Genomic DNA, 20460 nt, shown 5'->3' on the forward strand with positions numbered 1-20460 from the left:
TTGCGCAAGCGCACGCGCATGCGCACGCTCAAGGCGGGCGCCCGAGCGCCACACGGCGGGGCGCTGAGGATGCCGGGAGTGGGCGGTGGCGCCAGGCTGGAGGGGGCGAGGCCGCGCGGGAAGCGCGGAGCGGCCGCGCCGGCCATATTTGATGAGGGAACCTCTCATTCCCGCCGCGGGGCGCTGCGCCGGCGGCCTCGGCCTCGCCCGCCATCTTAAAGTCGGGAAGCGCGTAGAGGATAATACGAGCGGGGGCGGGGCCAGGACGTGGCCCGGAAGTGGAAGTGCTGGGTTGCCGAGGTGCCACTTGGCTTCCGAGGCAGCGATAGGGGCGGGTGGGCGAGGGGAGGCGTGCAGCGGCCCCACCGGCTTTTTCTCCCCACCTCAGGCCGCCCCTCTGTGAGGAGCCGCCTCGGTGCCTGCTGCTTGCCTACCGCCTCCCCCGTGGGGGCGGTGGGGCGTGGGGGAAGGTCCTTCTGCCTCAGGTGGGGGCTGGGCCTGCCCTGCCTGCCCAGGGGCCGGACCGCTCCCTCCCTTCCCCCAGGGGCGCGGGTGTCTCCCTGCCCGCCCCCCCCTGCAGCGGTGTCAGGCGGCCCCGGCGGGATAGCGGCTGCCGCAAGCCGGGCCCGGAGGGACCGCAGCTGGGGGCCGAGCCGGCCGGAGCCGCCGGGAAGGAGAGACATGGCTGAAAGCCTTTCCTGGGAGCTCGGTGTCTGCACGGGTTAAGGCGTGCGGGGCGAGGTGGAAAAGTTGCTGTTGAATTTCACTTTAAGGGACCGGACAGAAAGCAGCGAAATGGATGACTTCCGCTCCATCTGCCTGCTGTCTCTGGCCATGCTGGTCGCCTGCTATGTGGCAGGAATTATCCCCTTGGCAGTTAATTTTTCTGAGGTAAGACAGCTTTGCTGAACTGCTTGCTAGTTGCTATGGGAGAAAGTAGATAGAGAGGTGTCTACCAGGAGGAGTTAGTGCTGTTGCCTTGCAAGAGTGGCAGTGCTGTTGTAACTTTGTAAGATTTTGAAGGAAGTTGTGAATGTGATATTAATTTTCATTCAAATCGCAGTGCAAAATTACGCTTGTTCTCCAGCGCTTATAGAAGCTATTTAAAGGTGCCAGATTTGAGCCAAGAGCCTCGGCTACAGGTGAAGCAAAGTCTCAGCATGTAGTGATAGAAAGTGATAGGAGCTGTAGTGATTATTCTTAGAATCTTGTGTCAGAAACTACTGAAGTCAGAGATTAACTGTTATTATGTGTCTGAGCTACTCAAATTAGGGCTTTTAAAAACAATGTCAAGAACGTTCTCAGAAAATTTTGGGTTGGGTCACAATTTTGTTCATAGCCTGCACTGCTGAAAATTAAACGCTGGCTCGATTACAGTGCAACTTCTAAGTCATATTACTGTCCCATGTAACTTAGGGCATTCTTTTGGAAAAATATCTTGGATACATGAGGTATTCCACTCCTCTCTGGTGAAATCCCACCTGCATTGCTGCATTCAGCTCTGGGGCCCCCAGCACAAGAAAGACGTGGACCAGCTTGAGCGGGTCCAGAGGAGGGCCATGAAGATGATCAGGGGGCTGGAGCACCTCCCCTGTGAGGACAGGCTGAGAGAGTTGGGGATGCTCAGCCTGGAGAAGAGAAGGCTCTGGGGAGACCTTACAGTGGCCTTCCAGTACTTAAAGGGGGCCTGCAGGAAAGGTGGGCAGGGACTCTTCATCAGGGAGGGCAGTGATAGGATGAGGGGTAACAGTTTCAAACTGAAAGAGGGGAGATTGAGATTAGATATTAGGAAGAAATCCTTTGCTGTGAGGGTGGTGAGGCATTGGCACAGGTTGCCCAGAGAAGCTGTGGCTGCCCCCTTCCTGGCCGTGTTCAAGGCCGGGCTGGATGGGGCTTGGAGCAACCTGGTCTGGTGGAAGGTGTCCCTACCCATGGCAGGGGGGTTGGAACTGGATGATCTTTAAGGTCCCTTCCAACCCAAACTGTTCTGTGATCGTTAAAGGAGAGGGAGACTTTCATAGACTGAATGAATTTCCAAGTGGTACAGAGTTCAGAAGTAAATTTATTTGGATGCTTCTAAGAAATGACTGTTGAGGTGATGGTGATCATTACAGTCTCCTGAAGTCTCCTAATACCCTCTGATGCCGGAGGGGTTTTTCTCTTTCTAAATGATGGTTATTGTATAGAGGTGTGGTGTAGGGAGAGTTTAGTTGTTCTAAGATAGTAAGAGCTCTCTTATGAGAGGTTTCCTGATTCTACTGGGAGCAGCGCCACTTTTGGAAAGGAAAGTGCTGGAAGAGAGATGTGACTTGTTCTTCCATCAAGTCACAGAGCTGGTGGCAGTTGTCATGTGGTCCCATTATTACTAGGAGGCTTTGGGATCAGTAGACCCTGAGTAGCATGGAAGTAAAGGCTGTTCATTTGGGAACAGTACAGCTCAGCTAATTAGATTGACACATGACAATATATTCTGAAGTCTTTACATAAACAGTAGGATAATTCTGTTTGCTGGTGCTTTGTCTGAGGCTTTGATGGACTTTCCCTTAAAAAATGCCTTCAATGCTGTTGCTTCCACTGTCTTGCTCTTCAAAACTCACTTTTGCCCTGAAGCCTACAAAGGATTTTCTTGTAAACTTGCTGAGTACACTGCCTAGCATGCTAATATTGTCTCTCTTTTTAATTTAATTTTGCATTTCTGTGTGTGCTTGATAGTCACCTGTTGTCTCTGACTTTATATTCAGTGTTGTTGGAAGGTAGAGTTCTTTATCTGTGTTTATGTGGGTTTTGTTTATATTTATAGAGTTGAGTCAGTGGACTCCTAAACCTTTTTTGGCTCCCGACAGCTGCAGGAATACAGATTTGTGGTGGATCCAAAAGCATCATCTTGTATAGGCAATAATCACGTATGTGTTAGCCTTTTGCGAGTGCAATATTTTACCAACAGCACACATGTGTGCAATCAAGTTAATTGTTGTGTCTTAAGCTCTTAGAAATTCTTAACTCAGTGACACTTGATTTAAGTTAGATATTTTAAGGATCTACATGCTATGCTGGTTTAAAAGGGGAGTGGTATCTCTCCGCAAGTTATGTGCAAATGCTAACTAATCCTGGAAGTGTCTAATTAGCAGTTAGAATTGTTTTGTTCAAAATGATTGTTTAGGGCTCTTCGACAAGGACAATTTCAAACTGAAATGACTGCTTTGGACTGCATTCTGTGGTTTGCAAAAGGTTTTGCAGATGGCCTTAGTGAGGAAAAATGCCTCTTCCCACTGGCCACTTACAATGGTTAAGTACAAAACAAAAATCAATGCTTTGCATAATATACCCTAGATGCTGGAGAACAATAAAATTATTCATTAGTGTTAATATATATCCTTCAGATAGGGGATTTTGGCCATGGAACCTTGGCTTTGTTCTGATTTCATGCTATTTTTTATTCTTTTAATTAGGTTTGGATATTCTAGAAAGTGTAAAACTCCAGGAAAGCCAGGTGTGACTAAACAATGGTGGTAAAAAGGTACAGGCTGAACAGAGTGTCACTTTATTTCTGTAGGCAAATGTACCCTTTCAGCCTAATCCTAATTTACAGTATTCTGTTGGTCTAACTTTGGGCTGGAAACAACGCTATACCAGTTCTCGAGGCTATCTCTAAAGTTGTAGTCTAAATGCAAAAAAAAAAAAAAAAAAAAAAAGGCAGGTCTAGTTTGAAGGTCTTGCTGGTGTAACAGAGGCAGGTAGTGTTGACTGGACTGGGGCTGCTTGCTGCTGAGTGAGTTTGGTAAGGTCCAAGTAAGTTTCAGTGCCATGCGGATTTAAACCAAACACTGAGCAGTGGAATAGCTTGCTAATTTGAGGAATTTAAGATTTTTGAGGAATTTAAGTTTCTTCCCATGCTTGTTTAGCACTGTTTACTGTGTTGCTCTTGTTCTTAAACAAGAGACACACAAGTGTGTTTGTAAATGAAATGATTTGATTTCTTGGCTAAAACTAGATGACTATTGCCTGTTTGGGTACGCTGCAATTATTAGATTGCCATATTCACGAAGTATTTTGTACTGAAAAGGAGATGGAGAGTTCTCTTGAAATAGTAACTTCTTAGTATGCATTGTTTTCATGGATTTTTAAAATTCACAGATGCCCAAATGAAAGCAAGTGGTACTCTGTATTTGTGGTTGTAATAAAACAGTGTTACTTCTGACACTTTTTTTCCATGTGTTTATATATGTATGTATGTAAAAAAGATTGTAGTGCTGCAGTATAAAAATAATCTTGTTTTTTCTTGTAAGATGCTGTATTTTTACAAAAGGACTTTATAAACAGTGGGTGTTGAAGATTATTCTTTCATGTAGATTGCCACTGTATAATAGTTTGCCAAGTATATTTGTTGTATATGCCAGTATACAGTGTATGTTCATGGAAACTTTACAGGTGTGTTCGTCTCTTGCATATTACTATTTAATTTTCTGCCAGTAATGCTGTAATTATGTCCTTATGGTCATGTTTGACTTGCTTTCAGAAAGCTAGTTGTGCATCTCTCTAGAGCCTCCTATTTCTTCTATGCAAGTGTTGCCTGTTTTGGTGAGGGTAAACGGCTTGTGTCGTGGTACACAAAGGAGAATGGATGGCATAGTAAGGGTACACCACAAGTGGATTCCTGTTAGTCAAACACCAGGCTCTGTCTCCAGGTCCTCAGTAGTTAACGTTAGTATTTTGGTAGCACCCAGACATCTCGTTGTGCATGGAAGATGATGATGGTTCTGCCCCAAAATGTGTGCTACACAGCTGTTGTGAGGATCTAAACTCCCATGATTGCTACATGCAATGTGGTAAAGTCGTTTACAGAAGTGATGAGAAATAGCCTCTGCAAGTCTTCGTATTTTTATAACTGCATTTTCAGTACATGACTTTGACTTTAGCCTGTCAATGTTGTAGTCACAAGGAAGCAAAAAGTAGTAGTGAACTGTTCTTATGTTGGTAAAACAGAATTTAGTCAGTTTGGGAGGGGTGAGGGCAGGCTGATATCTCTAAGCTTTTTGCCCCAAATTAGAATATAGCTAGGAAGATAACCCTTACTAATAGTAACAAGTACTTATAAACTTTTATGTGTGTGTTTTTTAATCTTGTTCTAGAAATTCTTCTTGAAATATGAATTAAACTGTTTTTCTTTACTAATAGTATATGAACATTAAGTTTATGGGTTTTTTTAAGTTTAATTGCAGATTTGTAATACTTATGTAGCAAATACATTTTAAAACCTACCTTTGCTGAGGGGAAAGGGGATTGCTGTGGTCTGTAATTATGTGGAGAGTGGAATATAATTTTATGTTGCCTTTTATATTTTATGTAAATGCCTCTACAGTGTTTAACACCTTTAAAAATGCTACTGGAAGGCTTAGAAATGGTTGTAAAAGCAATAAGCGCTGTTCTGCTTTTATGCATCTCCTAATCAAATTAAAAGGAAAAAAAGACTGCAGTTTGCTGCAGTTCCCTCGTTCAAACTCTCGTTTGAGTAAGCCTTTTTAAATTACTTTTTGTAATTCTGAGTTTGGAGCTATTTTGGGGATTCAGTCCCTTCTGCCATATTTTGTAGCTACCTGATATTCTACAAGTCCTGTGATACCATAGTTCTAACTTCACCTGGCACCTTTTTTTTAATACATGGAACACATCTCCAGATCTTTCAAGTACCAAAAAAAGTATCTTTCTCTTAAATTACTTTTTTATCCACAGTTTTATGTTTTTAAAGAAAGTCTGTTCTTCAATGATACGTTATTAAATAGAAGGCTATTAAAGTATGGCAGTCTTAAGGACAAGCTTCTGCGCAGGAGTGGCTGTTTGGTTTGGAGTCTCAAATATAGTTTGTCTGTTATGTCACAGTCTTATAACAGCTTAACTTCATTTCTTCTGTGTCTCTGAACCTGTAGGTAAAAGTAGAGTTCCTACTGCTTTTTTCCCTTAAAATCTTCCTTTTCTCTTTCTGTGTCCTGAAACCTTTTCTTAGCCCTTTTCTGTTTTATATAATTACAGCTGTCTTAGCAGCTTACACTTATTTGTATCTGTAGATGTGTTTACATTATTGGTTCTCTTGTCTTTCTGTTTTAGCTTTGGTAGTTTAGTTTTGTTTCTTATATTTTCTTTTATTATTTAGATTGGCTTTTTTTTTGGGAACAAACAATTTATCTTGTGCTGTGCCATACCTAGCAGAGATTTTAGGGAACTTGCATGTTTAAGTATGATTTCTAGTTGGAAGGATATATTTGAAAATAAATAAATCCAGAATGGAGATAAAATGTGGAGCTGCAAACATGCTTCAAAATTCGGGCGCTGTCAGTCTTTCTTTGTCTCTGCAGGCCTTGCCTTTTGAGGCCCTAGAGGATGAATTAGATCCCAATAATCATTAGTGCCAAATATAACTGTTCTTGCTAATTTCAAGTATGCTACATTTCATCTTAAGTCAAGTGGGTCATCTTTAACTTTCATTTTCTGCTTCAGTTGATTGCATTGGACACTGGATATGTTTACTTTTCAGAAAGTTCATCATTAGAAATATAGGACTGTGCAACTGGGGCTCCTGAATAAAAATCAGGAAGAGGTTTTGTGGATTATTCCCCCCCTGGCCCCACCCCAACCTCTGTTAATGAGGGAGAGTAAAGAAAGCATTTTCATTCTTAAAGGTGATGCTTGTTTTGTACTTGCTTGCAGGAGAGACTAAAGTTGGTGACTGTTCTGGGTGCCGGGCTGCTGTGTGGAACTGCCTTGGCTGTCATTGTGCCAGAAGGAGTACATGCACTTTATGAAGACATTTTGGAGGGTAAGAACCAAACCCAGATGGCCTCATTCAAGATAACTTAGGTCATGGTGTTGTGAGATACCAGGGCTTGTTTCTGGGGCTTTTAACATGAGATTGGTGGAAGGGTTTCACAGCAGCATGGCACAAAGCTGGCATAGAGTCACAAAACTGCCATAGGCATGTTACTAATTTGACAGGAGTGTGATGAGGCTGTGGATCGATGACTCTTGCTGAGTGATCCAGCCATTTGCAGGTCCAGGTACTGTACTGTTTGTGGAACCACAGCCTTTTATGCCAGGTCACGTGCAGTGTTTCTTACTCCAGAGAGAGTTAACATTTAACTTTCATTGGAACTTCAAAGGAGGCGTAAGGATGCCTTTGGCAGAGAATGAAGTTGTGGAGTATTTGCTGTTGCTTTTTGTATTTTAGATTGCTTCTCATTAAAGCAATTGCAGGAAGTGTTTTATAGATCTATACGTACTTGCCCTCATAAGAATTGCCTCCTTTGAAGCTGAATAGCATCTTGGAATTAAGTTCTTTTAATATACTTGGCTGAAAACTATGGTTATATAGGGCTAATTTGCAGAGTAGGTGGTGTGTGTTTCTTGGGTGGTGGTGTCCATTAGACGTAGATATCAGCGCATGGTTTCAAGTTCAGGCATCCAGTTCTAGTCTGCTGTTGCCCGTTTTCAAAACCCGTAGACTCTAAAGAATAGTTCTCAGCTAACAGCGATTGTATGTCCTGTAGGTATGTGAGTGTGGAGCACATCTTATATCCAGAAGTCCTAGTAAACCTCAATTTGAGGTTATGATATTGTTTTCAATAGTCAGGGCTCACTAACTCTCTTTGGAGTGCACTTTAAATCTTGCTCTAGTTTGGAGTCTTGTGTCTTTACATTACTATTGCATGTGTGAGATTTTTCCAATATGCTCAGAATCAGAAATTTGAAGGTAAACAGCAACAACTCAATGGTCAGAGTAGAAAAGACTATAAAGTTGCGGCTGTAGAGAACTTTGCAAGTGTCTGATGTACTGTTGTTGTTAATCTGGGATTGAGAGATAATTGTAATACTCTGCTTTTTTTGTACTAACATTTTTTTCTTACTTCTATACTGTTTCAAATTTATTTTTAGTAATACGCTTTAATTCATCCTGTTTCAGTTTCCACTAAGTTTATGTTCTGCTTAGATTTAAAGTAAACAGAAGATAATATATAAAATCATCCTTTATCAAGAAGTGAAAGAGCCTCCAATTATGCTTTTATACTATACTGTAATATGTGCTCTCTAATGTAGGATGTCTCTAATGAGCTGTAGTTGTGGGTTTGCTCTCTGTTCAATTTTAATTCTAACTAGACTAAATTTTTCTTGTAATGATACAGCTAATGGTGAATACAATTGCTGTGAATGTTTGGGTTTTTTCCCCACTAAATGGAGTGTACTCTTCATGTATGAAATCTGCAGCCTGCTGTTTAGAGCTCTGTGCTCTATAACTTAAAGTTTACAATGTGGTGAAAACAGGCACTTCCCATTACTGCAGTAGTAATATCAGAAGAATTTACCTAGAAAAAAAAATGTTCTGTAAATGAGCTTGGACTTAATTCCTACCTCTCAGTATCCTGTCTAAAGCTAGTCTGTCTGTAAAGATTTTTTTTTTATTGTTATTATTACAAAGAGACGAAATTCATGGGTGTTAAATTTAACTGCAAAAAAGATTTCTATTATTTTTCTTACAAAAGTAGGGTATTCAAAGTTAAGTTTAAGATTCTGAGAGATTAACAGCTTTCAGTGCTTTTTTTTTTTTTTGCAAATTCACCTGTTTACTTAATTAAATCTAGAAAGGTGCCTAAAGGGGAACATTGAGGTATATTCATATGACGGGAAGAAAAAAAAGAGAGAGCGAGTGCTTTGTTTTCCCAGTTCCAGGTGTAACTTAACTCTGAGACTGATTGCTTGTTATCAAAACAGGTATTTGTCGTTGATACAAAAGTCATTTACTATTACTTCTGTATTTTCCCACAGGCCATAGAATAACTAACTTCTAATTTTTGACCTTGTAGGCTGAGAACAAATAGCATTTTGTGATTCAGATTATTATTTGATCATAAACCTATGTATGTGTGTGGTGAAACCTTGGTTTGAGTATTACCAGCAAATAAAATTCTTCTGGCAACTTCAGTCCTTTGTTTTAGCTGGTGAAACTGTGTAACCGCTGTCAGAAAGATTGCCCTGAGTTACCTGCTATGTTTTATGGCTTGAAATGATCTGAAGCAAAACTAACTTTTTAATATAGATGGCAACAATCTTGTATGGTCTAAAGTTATTTTATGGATCAGTCTTGTTCAGCAAGGATATGTTTGTGAAATCTTTCAAGGCTACCAAGCCTATTCTGATGTGCTTTGTCTGTATTAATGGCATTGGGCCAACATTTTGTACAGTGAGATAGATGTACAACTGTGTCTTATCCAAGAAGATGTATGAATGCTCCAGCAAAAAGATACCTTGGTAGAGTAAGTCAAGATTGGCTGTTAATGTCTAAAACTTCTGAAGAGTAGCTGCTGACCAAAAGACCTCTCCAAAATAACAAAAGTTTTACTTTTGTCACTTAAGCCACAGATGTTGGGAAAGCCCTAATGTATGCCGTGCTCCATTTTGTTTGCTGCCATTCTCTTTTTTATAAAGTTAGGTGCATGAAAGTTGCAGATTTTTTTGCCACAGGACACACTGCTAGCTCATTCTAAACTTCGTGTCTGCAGGGACCCTAAGGTCCTTTTCTGCAAAGCTGCTTTTTCTGATTGTTGGCCCCCAGCATGCAGGAGGCAACTTGTACTGAATGGTAGTTCGGGGCTTTGGAGCATAACATGCAACATAAACATCTGACTTGGCTTGAGGTATCAGATGTGGAAGTACATTTACTGTACTCCCACTGGAAACATTTGAGTAGTACTTAGTGTGTGTAAAGCATCTTACCTGCTGTGGAAGTACAACTATTTATAGTAACAGGTGGGCCAAGGAGCACTACGTGCATCTTCTGCACCACCCAGAGGGCTTTCTAGCCTGATGTCTTGTCTCTGCCAGGGACTGTAAGGGGAAATATCAAGAAAGAATATATGATTCGGGTCAGCACAGAGTCTGAAACCAAGAGGTCACATGTGTACTGTGCTCTATATGGTAGTTGGGATCTTAATTCAAAATTCCCTATACCTGATCTTTGCTTGTACCTTTCTGACAGTGCATTTGTGTATGCTGTTGGCAGACGGCGAATTAGACATGATTCTTTGCTTGTATCAGCTGGAAACAATAGATTTTAGCTAAAAAAATAGCTTTATTAAATCTCTCTCACATAAATGTACTAAGGCAATTCTTGCCAATCTTTGCTGGTCAATACTGAAAAAGGTATATACTTGTGGATATTGTTTGCCCTCTGTGTCAGATGGGATTGCAGAAGCAGTAATTGCCTGTGGTTTTGAGCAAGGTTGGAGGATCTAGCTGATCGATCTCAGGAGCCACTAGGCCAAAGACTACTGGAAATGTTAAATGCGTATGCCAGAAAAACCTTCTCCTTTCTCTTTAAGCCTGTGTAAAGTCAGAGTGAGACTGAGGTCTGTTGAAATTGGTGAGAATTTGGTATGTGGTGGGTATTTGCTTGTGATAAAGATCACACATGCTGGGCAAATGGCAGCCTGTGAAAGTTGTTAAAGTTAACATTGCATCCCTGCTTTCTAAAAGTTATTGCAGGTGAAGACATTTGTCACTGTTACTAACCTATGAAATATTTGGAAATGTTTTTAAATTATGAACTGTGCATCAAATAATGTATTTATTACCATGGAAACTGAATTAAAAACCTATCCAGCAATCATCTTTCCCCTTCTTAGATTTTAGGGTCATTTGGAGCTCACCTAATTTCAGGGTAGCTCAGTGAGACAGTGTCTTGGGGGCAGCATGGAATTAAAGGTTGTGTGGGGAAAGGAAACAGCTACGCAGTATTCAGCCTCAGGGCTTGGACTTTGGGTTTCTGAGATGGTACTGATGTTTGTAGGACAGTGTGCTGGCTTAACCGCTGTTCTAGGCTGTATCAGCAGAATGTGTCAATGCTAACTTGTTTAACTGGAGACTGATGCTCTGAGGTATAAAGTTAATCCTAAAAACTGCATTATATTTCTTAATGGATGGAACCTGTTTTATCTCCTCATCCTGTATTTTCTCACTTAAATGAAGATTATGACGTAACTGCTTGACAGTATTTCTGAGTACTGGCAAAATTGGCAACTTCTGTTAAAAAAGGAGCTACTCAGCAGCTTTTGTCAATCAATTTGTATTTAAAATGCAGCATTTGAACAGTGTAGCCTGGTTTATTAATACTTTCTTTGCTTGCCCACGCTGAAGATGTATGAGGAGAGGCCAACCAGGCAAATGTGTGCTTGTCTAAGAAAAAGACCTCAAATGAGGACTTTCATGTGTTGTCCAAGAAAGCATGAGGATGCTTTCAGCAAAGGAGGAGAAAAGTGACAATGCCATGTTTAGTCCCGTTTCCTAATCTGTTTGTTTGCCTGCCACAGGGAAGCATCACCCAGCGAGCGAGATGCAGCATGTGATTGAGTCTGAGAAGGTAGCGGAAATCCCGGTTGTACACGAGCATGGCCATGACCATTCCAGGTTGCATGCCTACATTGGAGTGTCCCTCGTCCTCGGCTTTGTCTTCATGCTGTTGGTGGATCAGATAGGCAGCTCTCATGTGCACTCTACAGATGGTAAGTAAAAGTTCACTGCAATTAGACTTGCTCATTAGTCTTAATTAGCAAGTTGCACTTTTTTGAATGCTACTGGGATTTAATTTGACTAATCGTGTCCAGAGTTTCAGCAGGTGTTTTATAAACATAAAGTAAGGTCTGTGTGAAATGTCTGTGCTGGAAATCTGTCCTGGAATTCTGCGTAACTTAAGGCTTGCTTCGCTAACACGAAATAACTGTACGAGCACGTATGGTGTGGGGGTGGAGGGTAGCTTGACACTTGAGTTACTATCTGTTTTACAGTATCGCCCATAGGCGATTTCTTTGGCTTTCCAAAAAACTTCATATTAATCTTATCGTTGATTGTTTTTCCTACTTAATTGCCATACATGTAGGTAAAATCTGCAAAGAATAAAACCAGATCTTAAGTAGGACTGCAGAAATTACTAGATGTAAGCTCTGGTCCTTTACTGTAACTGCACAGCTGGACTCCCACACTGGTCTAGAGCATCGCTTCAAAGTACTTCCCACTTAGTCCAAAGATTTCTCAACTTCCTTTCAAGACTCTAAAAATGCGTACAGTTGCCTTTGTTTCCTGCCTGTGGCTTCATGCTCAGACTGCCGCTTGAAATGCACTAAAGGTGTTTTGTCATCTGAAAAGGTATTTTGTTGCTTTTGCTGCTCACTTTCTCCCATGTAGTCTCCTCTGACAGTGGAATTTGGCCCTCAAAAATTAAGGAGTTGATCCTGAAGGAAGAGTAAAGCACACACAAAGGAGGGGTTATAAGTTTTGGTTGGATCCTTGGCAATTTGCAGTGCAGCTGCGCATATGAGGTTAGTGTGGTGGGACAGATGAGAGGCCAGTGCAAGGGCTGTGTCACCTTTCCGCTCCTGGAGAAGCGTGAATGGAGCCACAGCCACAGCTCACTGACTTTCAGAGCTTTTCAAAGGAAACAGTGGCAGCAAAGATGACAAGGGGGACGCAGGTAAGCAACTGGCAGGAAAAGCCTTGGTTTGTACAGGCTATGACCATTTCCTATGTCTCTGATCGGAGCAAATACCAGGAGAAAATTGACTGTGATCTGCATTAGAGATACACACTGTAAAATAGGATATTACATAAAGCTTTGTCTAGTCTGTACCTCTGTCACGGGAAATGTCGTGCTTTTGTAAGCTTTTTTTAAAGCTACCAAAGAAAAATTTTTCTCGTTTGAACCAATGACTGCTAGTTTTGTTGTCTCCCAAGTGGCTGGATTTTACTTTGTCTAAACTAGAAAAATCAGGTGGGCCAGAATGGAGGTATGAAATCAAGTGTCACTCACTCTTTAAGTGTGTTTAGTTCTGGTCAATCCAAAACAAATGTGAAGGGAATGTTCTTTGTGAATATCTCCTCCTATTTGACATGAATATACCATCGCAATCATCCAAATGCAGCTTATGCAATTAATTGCTCAAATAGGCTCCCCTTGATTCAGAAGATCAATCTGACCAAAGAGGATACATTAGTTTTTAGCCAGCTCACGTCCATGATTGGACTCACCGGCCAACTATGTGGGTGCCTGGGCACGAAGAGAGAGGCTGGAGGGCGGGGGGGCGGGTAGGAGGAAAGGACCAGGACAGGACTTCCCATGCTGGTGGCAGTGTTGAAGTAGCTCCGTAAGTGTGCTTGCAGTCAGCTTGCTTACCACTAGTATGATTAAATAACAGCTGTTCAACTGTTTGGGATTACAGCTGAATAATAAGCTGTTTCTGTACTCTTGTAGGGCTTACCTGCCCTGTTAATTGCAGTGATTCTTTGTCACTGTTTCACTGCCGGTTGCCTAGTGGTGGGTGTTGCCCTGTTGTGCTGTATAATGAGCTAACCTGTAAATGTCCTCAACAATTGCAATCAAAACACTGTATCTCAGGCAGTACTGGCTGCATTTCTCCTCTGTGATGTGTGTAACATTGCAGGGAAATCTTTGCACCTGCTGCCACAACAAGTAAAATTTTATTGTTTACTAGGAATTGCCAGAGAACCAGTGCAACAGACTGCCCCACACTGTCACCTGAAGAAAAATGCCAACATTGATCTATGTGGGGAAGAATCATCCTGAGTTGGAGCAGCTCTGGGTTCTGGGGATGCAAAACTAGCTCGTCTACTCCTAGGTAGCATAGAACTTTAACATTTGGTTTCAGGATGCTGAGAAAAACAACTGCTGCTGTCTGTATCAATGATCCTGTAAATTGCAAAGAATTGGCTGTGGCTCTGTCACTTGTTTGTTGGTGGAACTTGGGGTGGTTTCAAGGTGTTAGGTATCAGACTATTTTACAGTAGAACTAGTGCAGCAATACAAAAGCTGGTAGTTTTTGATATAACTGCCGAAGCAGCTGATACACGTGTGCGGTGATACTTAAATTTTTCTTCCAGCGTAATTTATGTATTTATTCTCTTTATCCTAACTTTCCTCATGACTCTTTCAGATCCAGAAGCTGCAAGATCAGGTAACTCCAAAATCACCACCACTCTGGGACTAGTAGTCCATGCTGCAGGTAACGTGGGACCTACTGTGGGCACTTAACAAGGACTTCCGTGGCTCTGGGGCTCATCTTTAGATGTGATAGAAACACTTGGGTTTTGTTTTTGAAGGTGACTTTTTATTCAGGGAAAAAAGAAAAGACAGGGCTAAGGATCTTCACCAAAACTTATTGGATAACATACTCCAGTGCTCAGAATGTTCCATGGAGTTTTATTTGGGTACAGTATTTTCACTCCTTTATTTTTCAGATGAGAAAAGTTGTGTGATGCTCACTGCCTGCCTCTTCGGTTCCTTTGCTGGCTGCTTTAGCTGCTAAATTTCAATACATGCTAACATGTTTGATAAGTAGTATGAAACACCTTTGGGCTTGCCTGTAATTTGACCTGTTATTTAAAAAAAAAAAAATTTAAATATTTAAAATTAAAAAAAAAAATTTTAAAAAATCTTCTGGAAAAAAGGACATTACAGGGTGGAGCACAAAGATTTGATTGAAACATATTCAGGCTGAATTGCAAGGACTGAAAAAGTTATGCATGTGTTGCAGTCAACTCTCATTAGTGTTGTGATTCTTTACTATGTATATGTAGTATAAACATGATGTTTTTAATCTCTCCTGAAGGTTATTGTGTAGAAAAGTAATGTTGATCAAAAAGTTATTTCTTCACTAAATGACATCTGTATATTAAGGATTAATATAGTATCTATTTCCTGTTTCATTTAGGCAATGTATTTATGTTAAGTTGTAAAAAAAAGTAGTATTGACAATAGTATTTATATTTGAAAATTCAATTAAACGGCAATAATTAAAATTCTTTTAATGCTTAGAGTCTAAAGTAGATTTTTAAATTTAGCCAGGAAGCCACTTCTACAGAAGACTAAAATAACTAAACTTGTTACCTGGTTCTAATTTGTGAGGATGTGTCAATACCGAATAGATTCTCAGTATGGTTTTTATGGTCTTGGGAAATAGGAGATGGCTCATGTTGAGGGTTGTCTGGTGTCCTGAAGTTGCTGTGGCTTACAAACAGAGGGGAGTCAATCATATGTTGGGTTGGTGTCGCTAATGGCATTTTGGGTAACAGGACTTCTCAAATCAACATGTTTTGTACTGTCAGCCATTGAGGGGGTGGGACAGCGGAAACTGATGTCAAGGAATAATCCATGAATTTGCACTCCTGTTTCAGCTGATGGTGTTGCATTGGGTGCAGCAGCTTCTACTTCTCAGACTAGTGTCCAGTTGATAGTGTTTGTTGCCATTATGTTGCACAAGGTAAGTCATCATCCAAAAAATCTTATTTGTTCTTTGAAAGACTGTTAAAGCATACAGAAATGACTAAAGATTTTAAGTTTTAGTGATGTAGTATGGTGTTGAAATGAACACGTTGGTACAGCGTCAAGGACCAAAAAAGAACGGACATGAGGCACAACAGAATAACAAGTGTTGGATACCAAGTCTGAATGGGGTATGAATGCGAGAGAGTTGTGACTGCCGACTGCCTACCTTGGTTGCAGTGACTAGGTGAAGTCTCCCACAAGCAGGGAGAGAAGAATAGCTCATGGAGAAATGAGGCAGCTTCGCACTGACTTCTGAAGCTAGTGTGGTGGTGTGGTTTTTTTTTAAAGAAAAAAATAAAAGCCCCCCAAGATTCTTACAGCCAGCAGTAAGAGATGTATTTAGAGAAGTTCTGGAGGGTGAAGCACAGAAGCATATGCTAGTGTATTCATGGAGGAAAAGTGGTTTTAAACTGTTTACAACAGTTTGTTGATTTTGCAGTGTTCTTAAGAACATGAGAAGGATATTTGTTATAAAGGGTTTTAGTGTTTAAAGGGTTAGTCTTTTGAAACCACTTAATGTCAGAGTACTGAATTACAACTTCTGGTTACCTCTCTTGCTGTAGTAGCTTCAATATCAGTCATATGCCATTTCTGCAGGAAAAAAATTTAAATGTGTTTCTGATGGTAACAAGGGAACAATGGCTCTTGGAGATGAAAGGTGTCTTTTCTTTAATGTTTGTGCAAGTGTATCTGTTGGCTATATAGGTTCTAAACATATGTGTGCAGATGCATTTTTGACTTATGGTAGCACATGCATATGTTACCATAGTTAGTCATACTTTTCAAATTAACTGACTTCTAAAATTGTACAGTTTTAGAAGAAAATTTCTCCTATGAAAGATTATCAAGAAATATTTAGTATTGAAAGAGATTTGTATTTCTTCTCTGGTGTCTTTAGTTATTTAACTAGTCTTCTGATCCTGATTGCTTTTGTCTTTCTCATCTTTTTTCCTCCACTCATAGTTTTCCTTTTCTAGATTTGAAAAAAAAAAAAAGATTCTGTGTATAAAAAAAAAATGCTTAATATATTTTAGTTTATGTCTAGTCTCAAAAATGTCAGGGTAGACTTCTGTTGTCTTTATGCAAGCAAAAATATAGTAAATACTGTGAGTAGTAGGACAGCTATACCTTGTGGATAAGAAACTGGGTGCCAGCAGAGGGAGAAGGAGGAAGTATTTGTTTGCTTTCCTAGTGGGAACAGAAATGAAACTGATTAATGAACTAATCAAAAGAGCTCCTAAGTCTTTGTTCGTTTGTAGGCTAACAGTTATCTGTCTGTGGGAATTTTTCACCCTCTGTGTTGTAGAATTTTTCTGCTGTAGATAAAGAAACTGTCCATCTAAGAGTGCGTAGTAGTAACAGGACAAAAAAAGAAATGACATAAGTTAATGGAGACTTAGGGATTATAGCAATGACTCAAGTCGGAATGAACATTCCACAAATATGTGTATTCTGATAGCCAGAACAAGAATTTCCGTTAGGTGCTGTAATTAAGGTAGTGCGGTCTGCAGGATTCTATTGATTTGGGTTACTAGGGCTCTCCGTGAATTTCCTCCAATTTGGTGCATTTCGATGTAGTAAGTCGTATTCAACTTCATCTCAGATTTCAGGGATTTTAGAAGGCGTTGTATTGCCAGTGATTTTTTGTTGTGTTTTTTCTTTTTTTTTCAGGCACCAGCTGCCTTTGGCCTGGTTTCCTTCCTGATGCACGCTGGGCTGGAACGGAATCGAATTAGAAAACACTTGCTGGTCTTTGCATTAGCAGCACCTGTTATGTCGATGGTGACATACTTAGGGCTAAGCAAGGTAGGTCCGTGATTCTGTTCTGCCCAAAATGTAGCTTGGTGGTGGGGTTTGGGGAAAGGCGTGTATGAGTTTCATAGAACATAATTCCAAAAGCTTGAAAAATTCAGCAGAATGGAGATTTAAAAAACAGTGGATGAAAAGGTAGCACTATGAATGTGTGAAACAAAATAACGCATGCTTTCCATCAGAACCAGGGATACAACTCCTCTCTGGAGGTTCATATAGCCTTTTGTAGAAGGCTGATTTCTGTCTTTTCTCCTTTCTGCTGCTTGCTGCTGAGAACACTTGTATACCAGGCTTTATCTGATGACTATATAATGGAGTAATTTTCAGTGGTGCGGCATGCATTCTTAATTTAATACGCAGGTAGAAAATAATCTTTGCTAGTTTTCTCCACCATCCCAGAATTGGTCCTGTATGTTCAAAGTCTTTTTCACGCTGTGTCAGAAGTTGAATCTGCAGCTAGAACAGCCTTTTTGCCTCTTGCGCTCCTTGAAGCATAGTCTTGTCTCGGCTCTGTACAACAAATGGCCTGTGAAATGGGCCACTGCATGTGCGTGTATCATCTCTGTCCAAATTAAATGTTTCTGCTTCTCATAGCATTTCCTATGACACTCCTGTATGTAACTGCTGTGAGCCATGCTGGTGACACACTATGGTGTTGTGTCGTAAAGAATCTGACACTATCTCATGAAACTCAAGTCATGAGAGGAAAGATTAAGTAAATCATCTGGGCTAATCCCTTTACTTGCCGGAAGGGAGTTGTGTTTGACATTGCTGTACAGGAGAAAGCAGAAAGGGTTGGGTTTGTAAACAGAAATGAGAGTGCTGTCTGAACGTTCTTTTCATGTAGGCTCACCTAGAGTTGGTTTTGCATTTTGCACTTCAGAAAGAGCAGAGAATTGATAAGGCATAAAGGCTGGCACAGTGGTTGTATAGTTCCAGAGCAGAAGATGTATCTCTGCTCTTTGGAAAAATAACCTTAGAGTATACCAGAGAACTAACATCACACTTGAGTTGGAAATTGTTTGAGAAGCATTTTGAAACTGATAGGAGTAGGTTTGCATTTCATTACATTTAATGACGTGTAACGTAATGTTAATCCTAGTGTGTGTGTGATGTGTATGAATGATGTGAAGTATGAATGTGAAGAGATGCTCAGTTTTGATCCAGAAGATGCATTTCTTTTTGAAGTTTGCATGGAAATATTGGAAAAGTTTTGGGTGTTCACTTGTACATCGTTGTACATACAAATAAAATACTGAATGAGTGATGATTTGGGACTTGTATCTAGCAAATCTTGCTCTGACCAGCAAGAGACCAGATATTTAAAGGCAACATCTTATTTGAACTCTTTGGTTAGAAAAAGGGAGGGGGGAAAAAAGTCACGAGTGTCCCTCCTAAAATTTGTGACTTTGCAATCTTCAATTTACTTTTTTCCGAAGCACATTTTGACATTTTATATGTTGCTGTGAGATGGTCAAACAAGATGTTTCTGCACAGACTGTGACTTTTTCTTTTGTAAGGTTTCCTAGAAGTCTGAAATGAACTAACTAGGATGAGAAGTGTCTTTCTGCCCCCCACCTCAACTTTAGAATGCCAGTTGCTACATGTAAGGTGCAAGAAACAATACAACACATTAAACCATAGTTGTTGTCAGAGAATGAGAGTTGATAGAAATCCTACTGTGTCTGGACACTTACTTTAATTTTTTTGTTATTGATTGAAGAATTTCTTACCCTCTTTTTTCTTGCTCTTTGTTTTGTTTGGTTTTTTCCATTTCAGAGCAGCAAAGAAGCCCTCTCAGAAGTCAACGCCACCGGAGTTGCTATGCTGTTTTCTGCTGGGACTTTTCTTTATGTGGCCACAGTTCATGTCCTCCCAGAAGTAGGAGGAATTGCTCATAGCCACAAACCTGAATCAGCTGGAGGAAAAGGACTAAGTCGTCTGGAGGTGGCAGCCCTAGTATTAGGATGCCTTATTCCTCTAGTTTTGTCCATTGGACACCATCACTAAAAGCTCGAATTTAACCGTTCTCCTCCTTGATCTGACACGAGCAGCAAATGTCAGCTGCTCCCTTTATCATTGTCTCTTACGCATCATCCATCCCATCCACTTTACGGAGTTCAGAGGGAACCTTGATGGCAAAATGAGGAATACTGGGAAAGTTTTTAGTGTAGCAAAATGTACTTTGGCAGCCAGACATAAATTCTATGTAACTTTCTTTTCTGAAGACATTTGCTATTTTATTTGTTACTTCTGGCCCTATTCTCAGGGAAGATGGAATTTGGAGTTTAAGAAAGGTGAGCGGGGAAGAACGTAGCGACTCATCACGAAGTTGCAATCACCACAGTATCCTGCAGTTCGGCTTTTGCAGCTGAGGGCAAAAACAAAGGATGGCTGCCTTGTGAGAGGTTGAAGTCTTACTGATGAAGAAGGGGGCTCTCCCCCATCGGCTCTGTGTTGTCCTGACAACGCGACTGGTCCTTGTGATGCTTGTCACTGATTATATTGCAAAAACGGGCTACACTGGGAACTCTAGACAGCACTGCTATTGTCACGGAAGTGTCACTGATGGGAAAGAAATGATGTAGACCAAGTGTTGGATTGGAGTAGGAAATCAGCTGGTTAAGAAGGTGCAAATTAATTTTGCAGTGTATTCCATTTAAGATAAAGGATAACAGCAAGGAGAATAGTGTTTTGATTGTTTTTGCAATTGTTAATAAATTTTTTTGAAAGTCAGTATTTCTTGAGAGGTGGTCTTCTGCCAAGTCAGTAAAGTGTAGGCACCAAAAATGTTGCAAGAATTTAGGTACTGGGTTCTGTGGTTACACTGCTGCTACTGTCAAGAGAGATACCCATAGTGTCCTTCGAAATCGAGCTGTTCTGGGCTCTGAGGAGTAGAAATCTGATGGAGACAGCTGTTGAGGGACCAGAGAACCTTACTAGCTCATTTTTGAAAATCTGAACTGCTGAAATCAGTGGGAGGGGGGGTGGGGTTTTTTTATTAAATAAAAGGTATTAAGGCTATCAAAACAAGATGTTTAGTTAAATATTTATGCTGCAGATAGAGCACAAAGTGTTTCTAAAGCAGTTCTGAAAAAAAAAACCCAACAAACAAAAAAAAAACCCGAACTGGTTGGGTTCCCAGTGGACCTGTTAGGCATTTTGCTTTTCCTTTGGAAATTGCGCATTTGCCTCTTACTGATAAGCATTAACTTTGGTGAATCTACTGGAGGACTTACTGCCACTGCAGAAGAGTGATAAAAGTTCCCTCT

The 20460-nt window shown here is 40.7% G+C and overlaps 1 protein-coding gene across 4 annotated transcripts; it reads left to right on the forward strand.

Annotated features, from left to right (window-relative positions):
- The first annotated feature begins 705 nt into the window (after positions 1 to 705).
- On the forward strand, positions 706 to 19927 carry SLC39A9 (solute carrier family 39 member 9). 4 transcript variants are annotated; one of them, XM_009949963.2, is made up of 7 exons: positions 706 to 891; positions 6703 to 6811; positions 11352 to 11543; positions 13986 to 14054; positions 15226 to 15311; positions 17048 to 17182; positions 18968 to 19927. In XM_009949963.2, the coding sequence occupies exons 1-7, from the start codon at positions 796 to 798 to the stop codon at positions 19196 to 19198; spliced, it is 918 nt and encodes a 305-aa protein (XP_009948265.2). In that variant the 5' UTR covers positions 706 to 795; the 3' UTR covers positions 19199 to 19927. The 4 variants fall into 4 exon arrangements, with proteins under 4 accessions (XP_009948265.2, XP_086318525.1, XP_009948267.2 ...); XM_086462399.1 differs by having other exon boundaries at positions 13986 to 14006; XM_009949965.2 differs by lacking the exon at positions 13986 to 14054.
- Positions 19928 to 20460: the final 533 nt, after the last annotated feature.

Source organism: Leptosomus discolor, chromosome 3, assembly GCF_034619465.1.
Source record: "Leptosomus discolor isolate bLepDis1 chromosome 3, bLepDis1.hap2, whole genome shotgun sequence".
In the NCBI taxonomy this organism is placed as follows: domain Eukaryota; kingdom Metazoa; phylum Chordata; class Aves; order Leptosomiformes; family Leptosomidae; genus Leptosomus; species Leptosomus discolor.

Excerpts from the sequence above, each read along its gene's own strand:
- SLC39A9 (XM_009949963.2), top strand. The coding sequence starts at position 796 with ATGGATGACTTCCGCTCCATCTGCCTGCTGTCTCTGGCCATGCTGGTC. Across the intron at positions 892-6,702 it reads TGGCAGTTAATTTTTCTGAG|GAGAGACTAAAGTTGGTGAC; the intron begins GTAAGACAGCTT and ends ACTTGCTTGCAG. Across the intron at positions 11,544-13,985 it reads TCATGTGCACTCTACAGATG|ATCCAGAAGCTGCAAGATCA; the intron begins GTAAGTAAAAGT and ends TGACTCTTTCAG.